The sequence below is a fragment of the Trichomycterus rosablanca genome, chromosome 2 (assembly GCF_030014385.1).
Source record: "Trichomycterus rosablanca isolate fTriRos1 chromosome 2, fTriRos1.hap1, whole genome shotgun sequence".
In the NCBI taxonomy this organism is placed as follows: domain Eukaryota; kingdom Metazoa; phylum Chordata; class Actinopteri; order Siluriformes; family Trichomycteridae; genus Trichomycterus; species Trichomycterus rosablanca.
In genome coordinates, this window is record NC_085989.1 from 44,099,612 (window position 1) to 44,116,400 (window position 16,789).

Here is a 16,789-nt window from a genome sequence, read left to right on the forward strand (position 1 = left end):
CACTGTCCATTTTATTAGCTCCACTTACCATAGAGAAGCGCTTTGTAGTTCTACAATTACTGACTGTAGTCCAACTGTTTCTCTGCATGCTTTGTTAACCCCCTTTCATGCTGTTCTTCAATGGTCAGGACCCCCACAGGACCACCACAGAGCAGGTATTATATAGGTGGTGGATCATTCTCAGCACTGCAGTGACAATGACATAGTGGCATAGTGGTGTTGTGTTAGTGTGTGTTGTGCTGGTATGAGTGGATAAGACACAGCAGCACTGCTGGAGTTTTTAAATACCGTGTCCACTCACTGTCCACTCTATTAGACACTCCAACCTAGTTGGTCCACCTTGTAGATGTAAAGTCAGAGACGATCGCTCATCTATTGCTGCTGTTTGAGTTGGTCATCTTCTAGACCTTCATCAGTGGTCACAGGACGCTACCCACGGGGCGCTGTTGGCTGGGTATTTTAGGTTGGTGGACTATTCTCAGTCCAGCAGTGACAGCGAGGTGTATAAAAACTCCATCAGCATTGCTGTGTCTGATCCACTCATACCAGCACAACACACACTTACACACCACCACCATGTCAGTGTCACTGCAGTGCTGAGAATGATCCACCACCTACTGTAAATAATACCTGCTCTGTGGTGGTCCTGTGGGGGTCCTGACCATTGAAGAACAGCATGAAAGAGGGCCAACCAAGCATGCAGAAAGATAGATGGACTACAGTTAGTAATTGTAGAACTACAAAGTGCTTCTACAGGTCCTTCTCAAAAAATTAGCATATTGTGATAAAGTTCATTATTTTCCATAATGTAATGATAAAAATTAAACTTTCATATATTTTAGATTCATTGCACACCAACTGAAATATTTCAGGTCTTTTATTGTTTTAATACTGATGATTTTGGCATACAGCTCATGAAAACCCAAAATTCTCAAAAAATTAGCATATTTCATCCGACCAATAAAAGAAAAGTGTTTTTAATACAAAAAAAGTCAACCTTCAAATAATTATGTTCAGTTATGCACTCAATACTTGGTCGGGAATCCTTTTGCAGAAATGACTGCTTCAATGTGGCGTGGCATGGAGGCAATCAGCCTGTGGCACTGCTGAGGTGTTATGGAGGCCCAGGATGCTTCGATAGCGGCCTTAAGCTCATCCAGAGTGTTGGGTCTTGTGTCTCTCAACTTTCTCTTCACAATATCCCACAGATTCTCTATGGGGTTCAGGTCAGGAGAGTTGGCAGGCCAATTGAGCACAGTAATACCATGGTCAGTAAACCATTCACCAGTGGTTTTGGCACTGTGAGCAGGTGCCAGGTCGTGCTGAAAAATGAAATCTTCATCTCCATAAAGCTTTTCAGCAGATGGAAGCATGAAGTGCTCCAAAATCTCCTGATAGCTAGCTGCATTGACCCTGCCCTTGATAAAACACAGTGGACCAACACCAGCAGCTGACATGGCACCCCAGACCATCACTGACTGTGGGTACTTGACACTGGACTTCAGGCATTTTGGCATTTCCTTCTCCCCAGTCTTCCTCCAGACTCTGGCACCTTGATTTCCGAATGACATGCAAAATTTGCTTTCATCCGAAAACAGTACTTTGGACCACTGAGCAACAGTCCAGTGCTGCTTCTCTGTAGCCCAGGTCAGGCGCTTCTGCCGCTGTTTCTGGTTCAAAAGTGGCTTGACCTGGGGAATGCGGCACCTGTAGCCCATTTCCTGCACACGCCTGTGCACGGTGGCTCTGGATGTTTCTACTCCAGACTCAGTCCACTGCTTCCGCAGGTCCCCCAAGGTCTGGAATCGGCCCTTCTCCACAATCTTCCTCAGGGTCCGGTCACCTCTTCTCGTTGTGCAGCGTTTTCTGCCACACTTTTTCCTTCCCACAGACTTCCCACTGAGGTGCCTTGATACAGCACTCTGGGAACAGCCTATTCGTTCAGAAATTTCTTTCTGTGTCTTACCCTCTTGCTTGAGGGTGTCAATGATGGCCTTCTGGACAGCAGTCAGGTCGGCAGTCTTACCCATGATTGCAGTTTTGAGTAATGAACCAGGCTGGGAGTTTTTAAAAGCCTCAGGAATCTTTTGCAGGTGTTTAGAGTTAATTCGTTGATTCAGATGATTAGGTTAATAGCTCGTTTAGAGAACCTTTTCATGATATGCTAATTTTTTGAGATAGGAATTTTGGGTTTTCATGAGCTGTATGCCAAAATCATCAGTATTAAAACAATAAAAGACCTGAAATATTTCAGTTGGTGTGCAATGAATCTAAAATATATGAAAGTTTAATTTTTATCATTACATTATGGAAAATAATGAACTTTATCACAATATGCTAATTTTTTGAGAAGGACCTGTATATGGTAAGTGGAGCTGATGAAATGGACAGTGAGTGTAGAAACAAGGAGGTGGTTTTAATGTTATTGTTGTATAGTCTTGCAGTCAGCCCTTGAGCGCCCCCTTCAAATGTACTACTGCCTTGATCTCTGCTTCAGATAAGCCACAGAATGAGATAGAAATGATGTGGAAGCTGAGTTTTGTGTAGCAGACATATTCATACTGGTTAACTCTACTGGTGGAATAGTAAACATTCCTAATGAAGAGGGATGCACAAAGCAGAGCTTTACTTTTTAAGCTCTAGAAACTCCTAGAAAGAATGAATGATATTTACAGTGGTGCTTGAAAGTTTGTGAACCCTTTAGAATTTTCTATATTTCTGCATAAATATGACCTAAAACATCATCAGATTTTCACACAAGTCCTAAAAGTAGATAAAGAGAACCCAGTTAAACAAATGAGACAAAATTATTGTACTTGGTCTTTTATTTATTGAGGAAAATGATCCAATATTACATATTTGTGAGTGGCAAAAGTATGTGAACCCTTGCTTTCAGTATCTGGTGTGACCCCCCTTTGCAGCAATAACTGCAACTAAACATTTCCGGTAACTGTTGATCAGTCCTGCACACCGGCTTGGAGGAATTTTAGCCCATTCCTCCGTACAGAACAGCTTCAACTCTGGGATGTTGGTGGGTTTCCTCACATTAACTGCTCACTTCAGGTCCTTCCACAACATTTCGATTGGATTAAGGTCAGGACTTTGACTTGGCCATTCCAAAACATTAACTTTATTCTTCTTTAACCATTCTTTGTAGAACGACTTGTGTGCTTAGGGTCGTTGTCTTGCTGCATGACCCACCTTCTCTTGAGATTCAGTTCACGGACAGATGTCCTGACATTTTCCTAAATAATTCAGAATTCATTGTTCCATCAATGATGGCAAGCCGTCCTGGCCCAGATGCAGCAAAACAGGCCCAAACCATTATCCTACCACCACCGTGTTTCACAGATGGGATAAGGTTCTTATGCTGGAATGCAGTGTTTTCCTTTCTCCAAACATAACGCTTTTCATTTAAACCAAAAAGTTCTATTTTGGTCTCATCCGTCCACAAAACATTTTTCCAATAGCCTTCTGGCTTGTCCACGTGATCTGTAGCAAACTGCGGACGAGCAGCAATGTTCTTTTTGGACAGCAGTGGTTTTCTCCTTGCAACCCTGCCATGCACACCATTGTTGTTCAGTGTTGGTGGACTGATGGTGGACTCATGAACATTAACATTAGCCAATGTGAGAGAGGCCTTCAGTTGCTTAGAAGTTACCCTGGGGTCCTTTGTGACCTCGCCGACTATTACACGCCTTGCTCTTGGAGTGATCTTTGTTGGTCGACCACTCCTGGGGAGGGTAACAATGGTCTTGAATTTCCTCCATTTGTACACAATCTGTCTGACTGTGGATTGGTGGAGTCCAAACTCTTTAGAGATGGTTTTGTAACCTTTTCCAGCCTGATGAGCATCAGCAAGTCTTTTTCTGAGGTCCTCAGAAATCTCCTTTTTTTGTGCCATGATACACTTCCACAAATGTGTTGTGAAGAGCAGACTTTAAAAGATCCCTGTTCTTTAAATAAAACAGGGTGCCCACTCACACCTGATTGTCATCCCATTGATTGAAAACATCTGACTTTAATTTCACCTTCAAATTAACTGCTAATCCTAGAGGTTCACATACTTTTGCCACTCACAAATATGTAATATTGGATCATTTTCCTCAATAAATAAATGACCAAGTACAATATTTTTGTCTCATTTGTTTAACTGGGTTCTCTTTATCTACTTTTAGGACTTGTGTGAAAATCTGATGATGTTTTAGGTTATATTTATGCAGAAATATAGAAAATTCTAAAGGGTTCACAAACCTTTAAGCACCACTGTACATCTTTTAACTGAAGGACGTTCAGGCATTACAGGCTGTTATGGGTTAGAATTTCAGCAGGTGCTATCGTCCAGCTGTTTGCCTACATAGGCATGATTGGCTAAGTCTGGGAGACCCACCTTTCTTTGACCAGGCCAGGAGAAAAGCAATGAAATGAAAACATCTTTTAAATGGAAAGGATATGGAGGTGCCTAATTCCATCTTGGTGATATTTACAATCAATATTTATAGGCGCAGCAACATTCTGGACCATATTCAGAAGTGCATGTTTGCACCATAGGGTGCACTTGGTCCTATAAAACTGTCTGATATTTGTTAGATGGTGGACAATCTTACAAAAAAATCACTTGGCCAATTTGTTACATTGACATTAGTGGAATTTAGCAGACATTTCTATCCAAAGCGAATTACAATTATCACAGAACACAATTTGAGCAATTGAGGATTAAGGGCCTTGCTCCAAAGCCCAACAGTGGCAACTTGGTTATGGTGGGGGTTGAATCAGCAACCTTATGATTACAAGTCCAGTACCTTAACCACTGAGCTACCACTGCTCATTATAATCAGATGGCTGCCAATACCATCATGGTTCCTGTACCATACACCATGCTTTTCCAAACATAATGCTTTGTCCCTTTTACACCAAGTTTGAATATGAAAAGAATAACTGCAACATCTGCATAATATAATTTCCAAAATAATTGTAGTTTATCATTCTTCAAAACTACTGTTACATTATTATTTACACTGCACAACAATTTTAAATTAATAGTTGTAGCTGTAGGATGACTAAATGAAATAAGTCCACCATAAACGTGTGTTTGTGTGCTGCAGGGGCATGTAGTAAAAGCATCCGCACAGAGGAGCGCTGGTTCACCCCTGAGGAGTTTGTAAACCAGGAATCCACATTGACAGATGCCCACTGGAGGAAAGATATACTGTGTCATGGCAAAACTTTACACTACCTGGTAAAGGTAAATGTGAATTTCTTAAAAATGTTCTGGTCATTTTAACCACAGCTGTAGGATAACTAGCATGTGTTCAATCTGCAGAAGAAGATCCTGTTTTTTCATTCGCTGCTGTGTCCTTGTGATCACTGCCATAACAAGGAGCCTGTAAGTCTTAAAACCATTATACAGATTGTTATTCTATAATAGATTCTTGCTTGAGGACAAATTCTAATACCACATGAACACCATGAAAACATGCTTTAGGCATGATGGGTGCATCACTTCAGCCGCCTCTCTTCTTACCCTGATGCACCCATCACTCTGGACCTTCTTCCATTGCTCCAGAGTCCAATCTTTATGCTTAATAGCAAATTGAAGCCATTTTTGCCGGTTAGCCTCACTGACAAGTGGTTTTCTTAAGGCTACACAGCTGTTTAGTCCCAATCCCTTAAGTTCCCTTCACATTGTGCGAGTGGAAATGCTCTTACTGTCACTATTAAACATCTCCCTGAGTTCTACTGTAGTTTTTCTACCATTTGATTTCACCAAACGTTTGTGATCGCCAATCACGATCATTCAAGATTTTTTTCTGACCACATTACTTCCTCGAAGGTGTTTCCCCACTGTCCTTCCACTTTTTAATAATGCGTTGGACAGTTCTTAACCCGATTTTAGTACTTTCAGCTTCTCCTTACATGTTTTCTCTGCTTGATGCAGCCAATAATTAGACAGGAATGAGAAAGTGTGTCCAAACTTTTGGCCTGTACTGTATATATAATATATATATATATATATATATATATATATATATATATATATATATATATATATATATATATACATACATACAGTGGGTACGGAAAGTATTCAGACCCCTTTAAATTTTTCACTCTTTGTTTCATTGCAGCCAATTGGTAAGATCAAAAAAGTTCTTTTTTTTGCTCATTAATGTACACTCTGCACCCCATCTTGACAGAAAAAAACAGAAATGTAGATATTTTTGCTAATTTATTAAACAAGAAAAACTGAAATATCACATGGTCATAAGTATTCAGACCCTTTGCTCAGTATTGAGTAGAGGCACCCTTTTGAGCTAGTACAGCCATGAGTCCTCTTGGGAATGATGCAACAAGTTTTTCACACCTGGATTTGGGGATCCTCTGCCATTCTTCCTTGCAGATCCTCTCCAGTTCCCTCAGGTTGGATGGTGAACGTTGGTGGACAGCCATTTTCAAGTCTCGCCATAGATGCTCAATTGGGTTTAGGTCAGGGCTCTGGCTGGGCCAGTCAAGAATGGTCACAGAGTTGTTCTGAAGCCACTGCTTTGTTATTTTAGCTGTGTGCTTAGGGTCATTGTCTTGTTGGAAGGTGAACCTTTGGCCCAGTCTGAGGTCCAGAGCACTCTGGAAGAGGTTTTCCTCCAGGGTATCTCTGTACTTGGCCGCATTCATCTTTCCTTCAATTGCAACCAGTCGTCCTGTCCCTGCAGCTGAAAAACACCCCCATAGCATGATGCTGCCACCACCATGTTTCACTGTTGGGATTGTATTTGGCAGGTGATGAGCAGTGCCTGGTTTTCTCCACACATACCACTTAGAATTAACACCAAAAAGTTCAATCTTCATCTCATCAGACCATAGAATCTTCTTTCTCATAGTCTGGGAGTCCTTCATGTGTTTTTTTGCAAACTGTATGCGGGCTTTCATATGTCTTGCACACTCTGCCATAAAGCCCCGACTGGTGGAGGGCTGCAGTGATAGTTGACTTTGTGGAACTTTCTCCCATCTCCCTACTGCATCTCTGGAGCTCAGCCACAGTGATCTTGGGGTTCTTCTTTACCTCTCTCACCAAGGCTCTTCTCCCACGATTGCTTAGTTTGGCTGGACGGCCAGGTCTAGGAAGAGTTGTGGTCGTCCCAAACTTCTTCCATTTAAGGATTATGGAGGCCACTGTGCTGTTAGGAACCTTGAGTGCTGCAGAAATTCTTTTGTAACCTTGGCCAGATCTGTGCCTTGCCACAATTCTGTCTCTGTGCTTCTTGGGCAGTTCCTTAGACCTCATGATTCTCATGTGCTCTGTGAGCTGTGTAGTCTTATATAGACAGGTGTGTGCCTTTCCTAATCAAGTCCAATCAGTTTAATTAAACACAGCTGGACTCCAATGAAGGAGTAGAACCATCTCAAGGAGGATCAGAAGGAAATGGACAGCATGTGAGTTAAATATGAGTGTCACAGCAAAGGGTCTGAATACTTATGACCATGTGATATTTCAGTTTTTCTTGTTTAATAAATTAGCAAAAATATCTACATTTCTGTTTTTTTTCTGTCAAGATGGGGTGCAGAGTGTACATTAATGAGCAAAAAAAAGAACTTTTTTGATCTTACCAATTGGCTGCAATGAAACAAAGAGTGAAAAATGTAAAGGGGTCTGAATACTTTTCGTACCCACTGTATATATACAGACCAATTAGGCATAACATTATGACCACCCCATTGTTTCTACACTCACTGTCCATTTTATCAGCTCCACTTCTTCAGTAATTGTAGAACTACAAAGTGCTTCTATATGGTAAGTGGATATGATAAAATGGACAGTGAGTGTAGAAACCAGGAGGTGGTTTTAATGTTATGGCTGATCAGTGTATATATACAGTAAAGCCCGAAATTATTCATACCCCTGACAAATTTTGACCTAAAGTTACTTTTATTCAACCAGCAATTTTTTTTTTGACCGGAAATGACACAGGCATCTCCCTGAAGATAATAAGCATAATAATGTAAAGAGGCATCATTGTGGAAAAAAAATATTTCTCAGCTTTTATTTACATTTGAACAAAAAGTGGCATGTCCAGAATTATTCATACCCTTCTCAACAATCAATAGAAAAGCCTTTATTGGCTATTACAGCAATCAAATGCTTCTTATAATTGCTGACCAGCTTTTTGCATGTCTCCACTGGTATTTTTGCCCATTCATCTTTAGCGATGAGCTCCAACTCTTTCAGGTTGGAGGGTCTTCTTGCCATCACCCTGATCTTTAGCTCCCTCCACAGATTCTCAATTGGATTCAAGTCAGGACTCTTTACTATCCTCTCACTATCCTTCTGGCCAGCACAGGTGTCACTTTTGGCTTCCGACCGTGTCCTCAGTGCGGAATGTCTTGTATTTTTTAATAATACTTTGCACTGTAGCCACTGGAACTCGAAAACATTTAGATATGGCCTTATAGCCCTTTCCTGACTTGGGAGCAGCCACAATGTCCAGCCGCAGGTCCTTAGTGAGCTCCTTTGTCTTAGCCATGACTGTCCACAAACCAACTGCAGAGAGCTGCTGTTTTTCACCTGTTGAGTTGATTAAAACAGCTGTTTCCAATGAATCAGGGTAATTAGGATGCTTTAGAACAGCTTGGACTATTTGGAATGGTATAGAACTTTGGATTTTCCCACAGACTGTGACAGTTTGCAAAGGGTATGAATAATTTTGGACATGCCACTTTTTGTTCAAATGTAAATAAAAGCTGAGAAATATTTTTTTCCACAATGATGTACATCATCTTATTATCTTCTGGGAGACGACCCTGTCATTTCCGGTCAAAAATGATATATATATATATATATATATATTTACAGTGTATCACAAAAGTAAGTACACCCCTCACATTTCTGCAGATATTTAAGTATATCTTTACATGGGACAACACTGACAAAATGACACTTTGACACAATGAAAAGTAGTCTGTGTGCAGCTTTTATAACAGTGTAAATTTATTCTTCCCTCAAAATAACTCAATATACAGCCATTAATGTCTAAACCACCGGCAACAAAAGTGAGTGCACCCCTTAGTGAAAGTTCCTGAAGTGTCAATATTTTGTGTGGCCACCATTATTTCCCAGAACTGCCTTAACTCTCCTGGGCATGGAGTTTACCAGAGCTTCACAGGTTGCCACTGGAATGCTTTTCCACTCCTCCATGACGACATCACGGAGCTGGCGGATATTCGAGACTTTGCGCTCCTCCACCTTCCGCTTGAGGATGCCCCAAAGATGTTCTATTGGGTTTAGGTCTGGAGACATGCTTGGCCAGTCCATCACCTTTACCCTCAGCCTCTTCAATAAAGCAGTGGTCGTCTTAGAGGTGTGTTTGGGGTCATTATCATGCTGGAACACTGCCATGCGACCCAGTTTCTGGAGGGAGGGGATCATGCTCTGCTTCAGTATTTCACAGTACATATTGGAGTTCATGTGTCCCTCAATGAAATGTAACTCCCCAACACCTGCTGCACCCATGCAGCCCCAGACCATGGCATTCCCACCACCATGCTTGACTGTAGGCATGACACACTTATCTTTGTACTCCTCACCTGATTGCCGCCACACATGCTTGAGACCATCTGAACCAAACAAATTAATCTTGGTCTCATCAGACCATAGGACATGGTTCCAGTAATCCATGTCCTTTGTTGACATGTCTTCAGCAAACTGTTTGCGGGCTTTCTTGTGTAGAGACTTCAGAAGAGGCTTCCTTCTGGGGTGACAGCCATGCAGACCAATTTGATGTAGTGTGCGGCGTATGGTCTGAGCACTGACAGGCTGACCCCCCACCTTTTCAATCTCTGCAGCAATGCTGACAGCACTCCTGCGCCTATCTTTCAAAGACAGCAGTTGGATGTGACGCTGAGCACGTGCACTCAGCTTCTTTGGACGACCAACGCGAGGTCTGTTCTGAGTGGACCCTGCTCTTTTAAAACGCTGGATGATCTTGGCCACTGTGCTGCAGCTCAGTTTCAGGGTGTTGGCAATCTTCTTGTATCCTTGGCCATCTTCATGTAGCGCAACAATTCGTCTTTTAAGATCCTCAGAGAGTTCTTTGCCATGAGGTGCCATGTTGGAACTTTCAGTGACCAGTATGAGAGAGTGTGAGGGCTGTACTACTAAATTGAACACACCTGCTCCCTATGCACACCTGAGACCTAGTAACACTAACGAGTCACATGACATTTTGGAGGGAAAATGACAAGCAGTGCTCAATTTGGACATTTAGGGGTGTAGTCTCTTAGGGGTGTACTCACTTTTGTTGCCGGTGGTTAAGACATTAATGGCTGTATATTGAGTTATTTTGAGGGAAGAATAAATTTACACTGTTATATAAGCTGCACACAGACTACTTTTCATTGTGTCAAAGTGTCATTTTGTCAGTGTTGTCCCATGAAAAGATATACTTAAATATCTGCAGAAATGTGAGGGGTGTACTCACTTTTGTGATACACTGTATATATATATATATATATATATATATATACAGCCCCAATTCCAATGAAGTTGGGACATTGTGTAAAACATAAATATAAACAGAATACGATGATTTGCAAATTCTTTTCAACCCATATTCAATCGAATACACTGCAAAGACAATATATTTAATATTTAACAAATAAACTTTATTGTGTTTTGCAAATATTCACTTATTTTGAATTTGATGCCTGCAACACGTTCCAAAGAAGTTGGGACAGGGGCAACAAAAGACTGGGAAAGTTGAGGAATGCTCAAAAAACACCTGTTTGGAACATTCCACAGGTGAACAGGTTAATTGGAAACAGGTAAATGTCATGAATGGGTATAAAGGGAGCATCCCCGAAAGGCTCAGTCGTTCACAAGCAAGGTTCACACAAAAACCGACATCATTCTGTAACGGATATTACCACATGGGCTCAGGAACACTTCAGAAAACCATTGTCAGTGAACACAGTTCGTCGCTCCATTTACAAGTGCAAGTTAAAACTCTACCATGCAAAGCAAAAGCCATATATCAACAACACCCTGAAACGCCACTGGCTTCTCTGGGCCCGAGCTCATCTGAGTTGGACTGACGCAAAGTGGAAAAGTGTCCTGTGGTCTGACGAGTCCACATTTCAAATTGTTTTTGGAAATCATGGACGTTGTGTCCTCCGGGCCAAAGAGGAAAAGGACTGTCCGGATTGTTATCAGCGCAAAGTTCAAAAGCCAGCCTCTCTGATGGTATGGGGGTGTGTTAGTGCCCATGGCATGAGTAACTTGCACATCTGTGAAGGCACCATTAATGCTGAAAGGTACATACAGGTTTTGGAGCAACATATGCATCCAAATCAAATCAAATCAAAAATCAAATCAAGGTTTATTTGTCACATACATAGTCATACACAGTACAACTGGCAGTGAAATGCTTTAGTGACTGCTCCGCCACAGTAATTACAAATCTACAAAATAGTTAAAAAATATATTATACAAAAAAATATAGAATATATACGTATATACTGTATATAGCTTCAACAATTAGTGTCCTCAGTTCCCAAACGCTTATTGAGTGTTGTTAAAAGGAAAGGTGATGTAACACAGAGGTAAACATGCCCCTGTCCCAACTTCTTTAGAACGTGTTGCAGGCATCAAATTCAAAATAAGTGAATATTTGCAAAACACAATAAAGTTTGTTTTTTGTTATTTGCAAAACACAATAAATCTGTTTGAACATTAAATATCTTGTCTTTGTAGTGTATTCAAATGAATATGGGTTGAAAAGAATTTGCAAATCATCGTATTCTGTTTATATTTATGTTTTACCCAACGTTTATATATATATATATATATATATATATATATATATACAGGGGTTGGACAAAATAACTGAAACACCTGTCATTTTAGTGTGGGAGGTTTCATGGCTAAATTGGACCAGTCTGGTGGCCAATCTTCATTAATTGCACATTGCACCAGTAAGATCAGAGTGTGAAGGTTCAATTAGCAGGGTAAGAGCACAGTTTTGCTCAAAATATTGCAATGCACACAACATTATGGGTGACAAACCAGAGTTTAAAAGAGGACAAATTGTTGGTGCACGTCTTGCTGGCGCATCTGTGACCAAGACAGCAAGTCTTTGTGATGTATCAAGAGCCACGGTATCCAGGGTAATGTCAGCATACCACCAAGAAGGACAAACCACATCCAACAGGATTAACTGTGGACGCAAGAGGAAGCTGTCTGAAAGGGATGTTCGGGTGCTAACCCGGATTGTATCCAAAAAACATAAATCCACGGCTGCCCAAATCACGGCAGAATTAAATGTGCACCTCAACTCTCCTGTTTCCACCAGAACTGTCCGTCGGGAGCTCCACAGGGTCAATATACACGGCCGGGCTGCTATAGCCAAACCTTTGGTCACTCGTGCCAATGCCAAACGTCGGTTTCAATGGTGCAAGGAGCGCAAATCTTGGGCTGTGGACAATGTGAAACATGTATTGTTCTCTGATGAGTCCACCTTTACTGTTTTCCCCACATCCGGGAGAGTTACGGTGTGGAGAAGCCCCAAAGAAGCGTACCACCCAGACTGTTGCATGCCCAGAGTGAAGCATGGGGGTGGATCAGTGATGGTTTGGGCTGCCATATCATGGCATTCCCTTGGTCCAATACTTGTGCTAGATGGGCGCGTCACTGCCAAGGACTACCGAACCATTCTGGAGGACCATGTGCATCCAATGGTTCAAACATTGTATCCTGAAGGCGTTGGACAATGAAACTGAAACACCTGGTTTTAGACCACAATAATTTATTAGTATGGTGTAGGGCCTCCTTTTGCGGCCAATACAGCGTCAATTCGTCTTGGAAATGACATACAAGTCCTGCACAGTGGTCAGAGGGATTTTAAGCCATTCTTCTTGCAGGATAGTGGCCAGGTCACTACGTGATGCTGGTGGAGGAAAACGTTTCCTGACTCGCTTCTCCAAAACACCCCAAAGTGGCTCAATAATATTTAGATCTGGTGACTGTGCAGGCCATGGGAGATGTTCAACTTCACTTTCATGTTCATCAAACCAATCTTTCACCAGTCTTGCTGTGTGTATTGGTGCATTGTCATCCTGATACACGGCACCGCCACTGGATGCACATGGTCCTCCAGAATGGTTCGGTAGTCCTTGGCAGTGACGCGCCCATCTAGCACAAGTATTGGGCCAAGGGAATGCCATGATATGGCAGCCCAAACCATCACTGATCCACCCCCATGCTTCACTCTGGGCATGCAATAGTCTGGGTGGTACGCTTCTTTGGGGCTTCTCCACACCGTAACTCTCCCGGATGTGGGGAAAACAGTAAAGGTGGACTCATCAGAGAACAATACATGTTTCACATTGTCCACAGCCCAAGATTTGCGCTCCTTGCACCATTGAAACCGACGTTTGGCATTGGCACGAGTGACCAAAGGTTTGGCTATAGCAGCCCGGCCGTGTATATCGACCCTGTGGAGCTCCCGACGGACAGTTCTGGTGGAAACAGGAGAGTTGAGGTGCACATTTAATTCTGCCGTGATTTGGGCAGCCGTGGTTTTATGTTTTTTGGATACAATCCGGGTTAGCACCCGAACATCCCTTTCAGACAGCTTCCTCTTGCGTCCACAGTTAATCCTGTTGGATGTGGTTTGTCCTTCTTGGTGGTATGCTGACATTACCCTGGATACCGTGGCTCTTGATACATCACAAAGACTTGCTGTCTTGGTCACAGATGCGCCAGCAAGACGTGCACCAACAATTTGTCCTCTTTTGAACTCTGGTATGTCACCCATAATGTTGTGTGCATTGCAATATTTTGAGCAAAACTGTGCTCTTACCCTGCTAATTGAACCTTCACACTCTGCTCTTACTGGTGCAATGTGCAATTAATGAAGATTGGCCACCAGACTGGTCCAATTTAGCCATGAAACCTCCCACACTAAAATGACAGGTGTTTCAGTTTCATTGTCCAACCCCTGTATATATATAAATAAAACAATGAATTTTTTTTTATTTTTTTTTATTGATTAGGATAATGATGACATCTGCTTCATTTGTAATTCTGAAGGAGATCTGGTGTGCTGTGATGAGTGTCCTCGCGCTTTTCATGATAACTGCCATTTACCAAACCTGCAAAAAGAAACACTTGGGTGAGAGAGACCAGCAGAAATGTTACATTACTTACAGGTGTTTTTTTATCTGGTCCGGTTCCAGCGAGAAACACTGGATGCAGGCCAGGAATATGATACCATCCTTGGTGGTGATGTTAGGGGTGAAAGGGGGTTAAGTGACCTTTCGACCAAACCACATAACGTTAGTATTTTTCTGGGTTCATACTGTCTGCAATGAAATAGAAGTCAATATAAGACATTGTTTATTTGTATTTTTCATACTATGCCAACTTTTTCTGGTTTGCAGTTGTATTATAATTAATAAGGCAAACAGTATTCAGTCAGTAAGACATTCAACATTTACATGCACTTAGAAATTAAGTTTTAGGTAGTGCCGGGGTACCGCAGCTGTCTGTTACACTAGCTTACCACCACTAAGATCTGGGTTTGAATCTCAGCAATGCAATCAGCTGGTCAGGCGTTGACACAGACGTAACTGACTGTGTCTGAAAGGAGGGTGTCCAAAGCCTTGTGATGAAATGGTGCCCTGTTCAGGTGTAAATGGTGCCCAGTGTTTCTGGGTGGTGCAGGAACTAGGCCTGCTGTGACCCTGACCAGAACAAAGCCAGTGATTTTCTAAAAAAATGTCATTGTTATTGAGAAAAATGCTCTACAGGGCTCTAGAGGTCGCACATGCGACCTCATTTCTCAATGGTGCGACTAAAAAAAATCTGAGGTCGCACCGGTGCGACCAGCCGTTCGAGGGGAAAAAAGTCTCCGCTACTCTGAAAGTCTCCCTGTGGTACAACAACAGACACACATCAGGCCCATATCATGGTCTAAACCAATCAGAGACAATGAAGGGCGGGACAATATTGTAGCGGCGATATGTGAGCGACATTCAGCTCAGCCAATCAGAATGCAGCACCCGGTTTATACATGTGCGTTTGGACGTTCAGTTGGTTTAGTTTTGTATATGAGACTCGCCGGACGGCCCCAGCATTAAAGTTCGGTTTCTGGAGCTAGACAGTGAAGTCTACCTTGTCGTGTGCTTTTATTCCCACACCTCTATCACCACACAGCAAGAGACCTGTAACATCCCGGACAGTGGTGAGCCGACCCTCTAGTAGCAAGTGGCTAATGCTAGCGGTAAAGTGCGGCGATAGCGAAAGTAAAAACACCACAATATTTTCGTTAAGTAAAATATAAAATTAACTAAAAGACAGTGAAATATTAGAATACATGTAATCAAAATACACAGTAAGGGCACACCGCAAGTGATTTTGGGAATCTGTGTAAAAGATCAAGTAAAGCCGATAATACAGTATAATGCACTGCATTTAAGATTACACTCAAACACTCTAGAGCCCCATACACACACACACACACAAATATATATATACATATCATTTTAAATATACACACACATTAAAATAGATATACACACATACATACACACATTTACTCTATTATTATTGTTATAATTTTTATAATAGTGTACTATAATGAGACTATAAAACTATAATTAAATGTAAAGAGCATGGGAAGACCATGGCCTGCAATAGTGTATTTGTGACTGGTTCTAATACATTTCGAATTGAAAGGCTGAAAAAGCACAATGCATCTATAAAACACATTACATGCCCCAATAAATGCACCGCCCAAGTGTCCCCTCTCCCCACTGCCTTTCAGCGGCAGGCAGCAGCAAACAGATCATCAGACGAGGCCATGTTGACCAGATTGTTAGTTAATCATTTACAAGTCAATATTGCCTATATGGACAGCGGGAAAAAAAAAGTGAACCTGTAAAACTGCGGTGTTAAATGCGATGCGGTCGAAAATTAGGGTGCACCTAACTTTTGTGCTGGTGCACCTAAGAAAAAAACTTAGGTGCACCAGTGCATAAAGTTAGTCTAGAGCCCTGCTCTAGTGCTAACTGCACCTAGTTTCATGATAAAATATGTGTCAGTTGGTTAATAAGACGTGAAATAAATTGTTTTATTTTTTTTAAATGCCTCTTGGACAAAATTTTAAACAACACTTAAAACACTTCATTAATCCTGAAGGAAATTAACGATTATATAAACATATAATTAATATGAAATTAATATATTATATAAACATAAACAGTAGACCCTTGAGTTATGAACGGTTTACCATACGAACATTTTTCAACTTAACGTACGAACAAATTTCGGATTACGAACAGAAAAATCACGAAACACGTGACGTCACGAACAAGTCGACTCCAACCGCCTCTCTCACTCTCTATATACAGTGAGCGAACATTCAGACAGCGGACAGTTTTTTTCCGGAGTTTTCTTTATATTTTGTAAAATTCAATATTAATATGACCCCAAAGAATGTGCTGAGAAAGTGTAGTGTTGAGAAAATGAACAAATCTATTTCATATATTACATTCACAATCTTTTACTCCTGCCAGTAGCTGTCACTGTGTATCAGAGGGGACAGTGAGTGAGAGAAGTAGGCTGAGTAAACTATTCTTTCTTTTGTGCAATTACATCTACAAAATACAACACTATTAAAATAAAAAAGGAAATAATAGATAAATATGAGAGTTATTGTTGTTCCTGGTAGATACATTTTATAAAAAAAGAAGGAAATTTATTATGGTGTAAGGTACAGAACACGTACTGTACTGAAAT

At 41.4% G+C, this 16,789-nt stretch overlaps 1 protein-coding gene across 9 annotated transcripts in view; it reads left to right on the forward strand.

Moving 5' to 3' along the window:
- The window catches only part of LOC134333981 (nuclear body protein SP140-like protein), a 42,723-nt gene that overhangs the window by 8,407 nt on the left and 17,527 nt on the right, over positions 1-16,789 (forward strand). For 7 of the 9 annotated variants that reach the window (XM_063016210.1, XM_063016204.1, XM_063016162.1 and 4 more), the window contains 3 exons: positions 5,106-5,245; positions 5,324-5,386; positions 14,044-14,162. In XM_063016210.1, the coding sequence (XP_062872280.1) occupies positions 5,106-5,245; positions 5,324-5,386; positions 14,044-14,162 (322 nt within the window). The remainder of the gene's footprint in view (positions 1-5,105; positions 5,246-5,323; positions 5,387-14,043; positions 14,163-16,789) is intronic. The other 2 variants (XM_063016188.1, XM_063016196.1) reach the window with 2 other exon arrangements.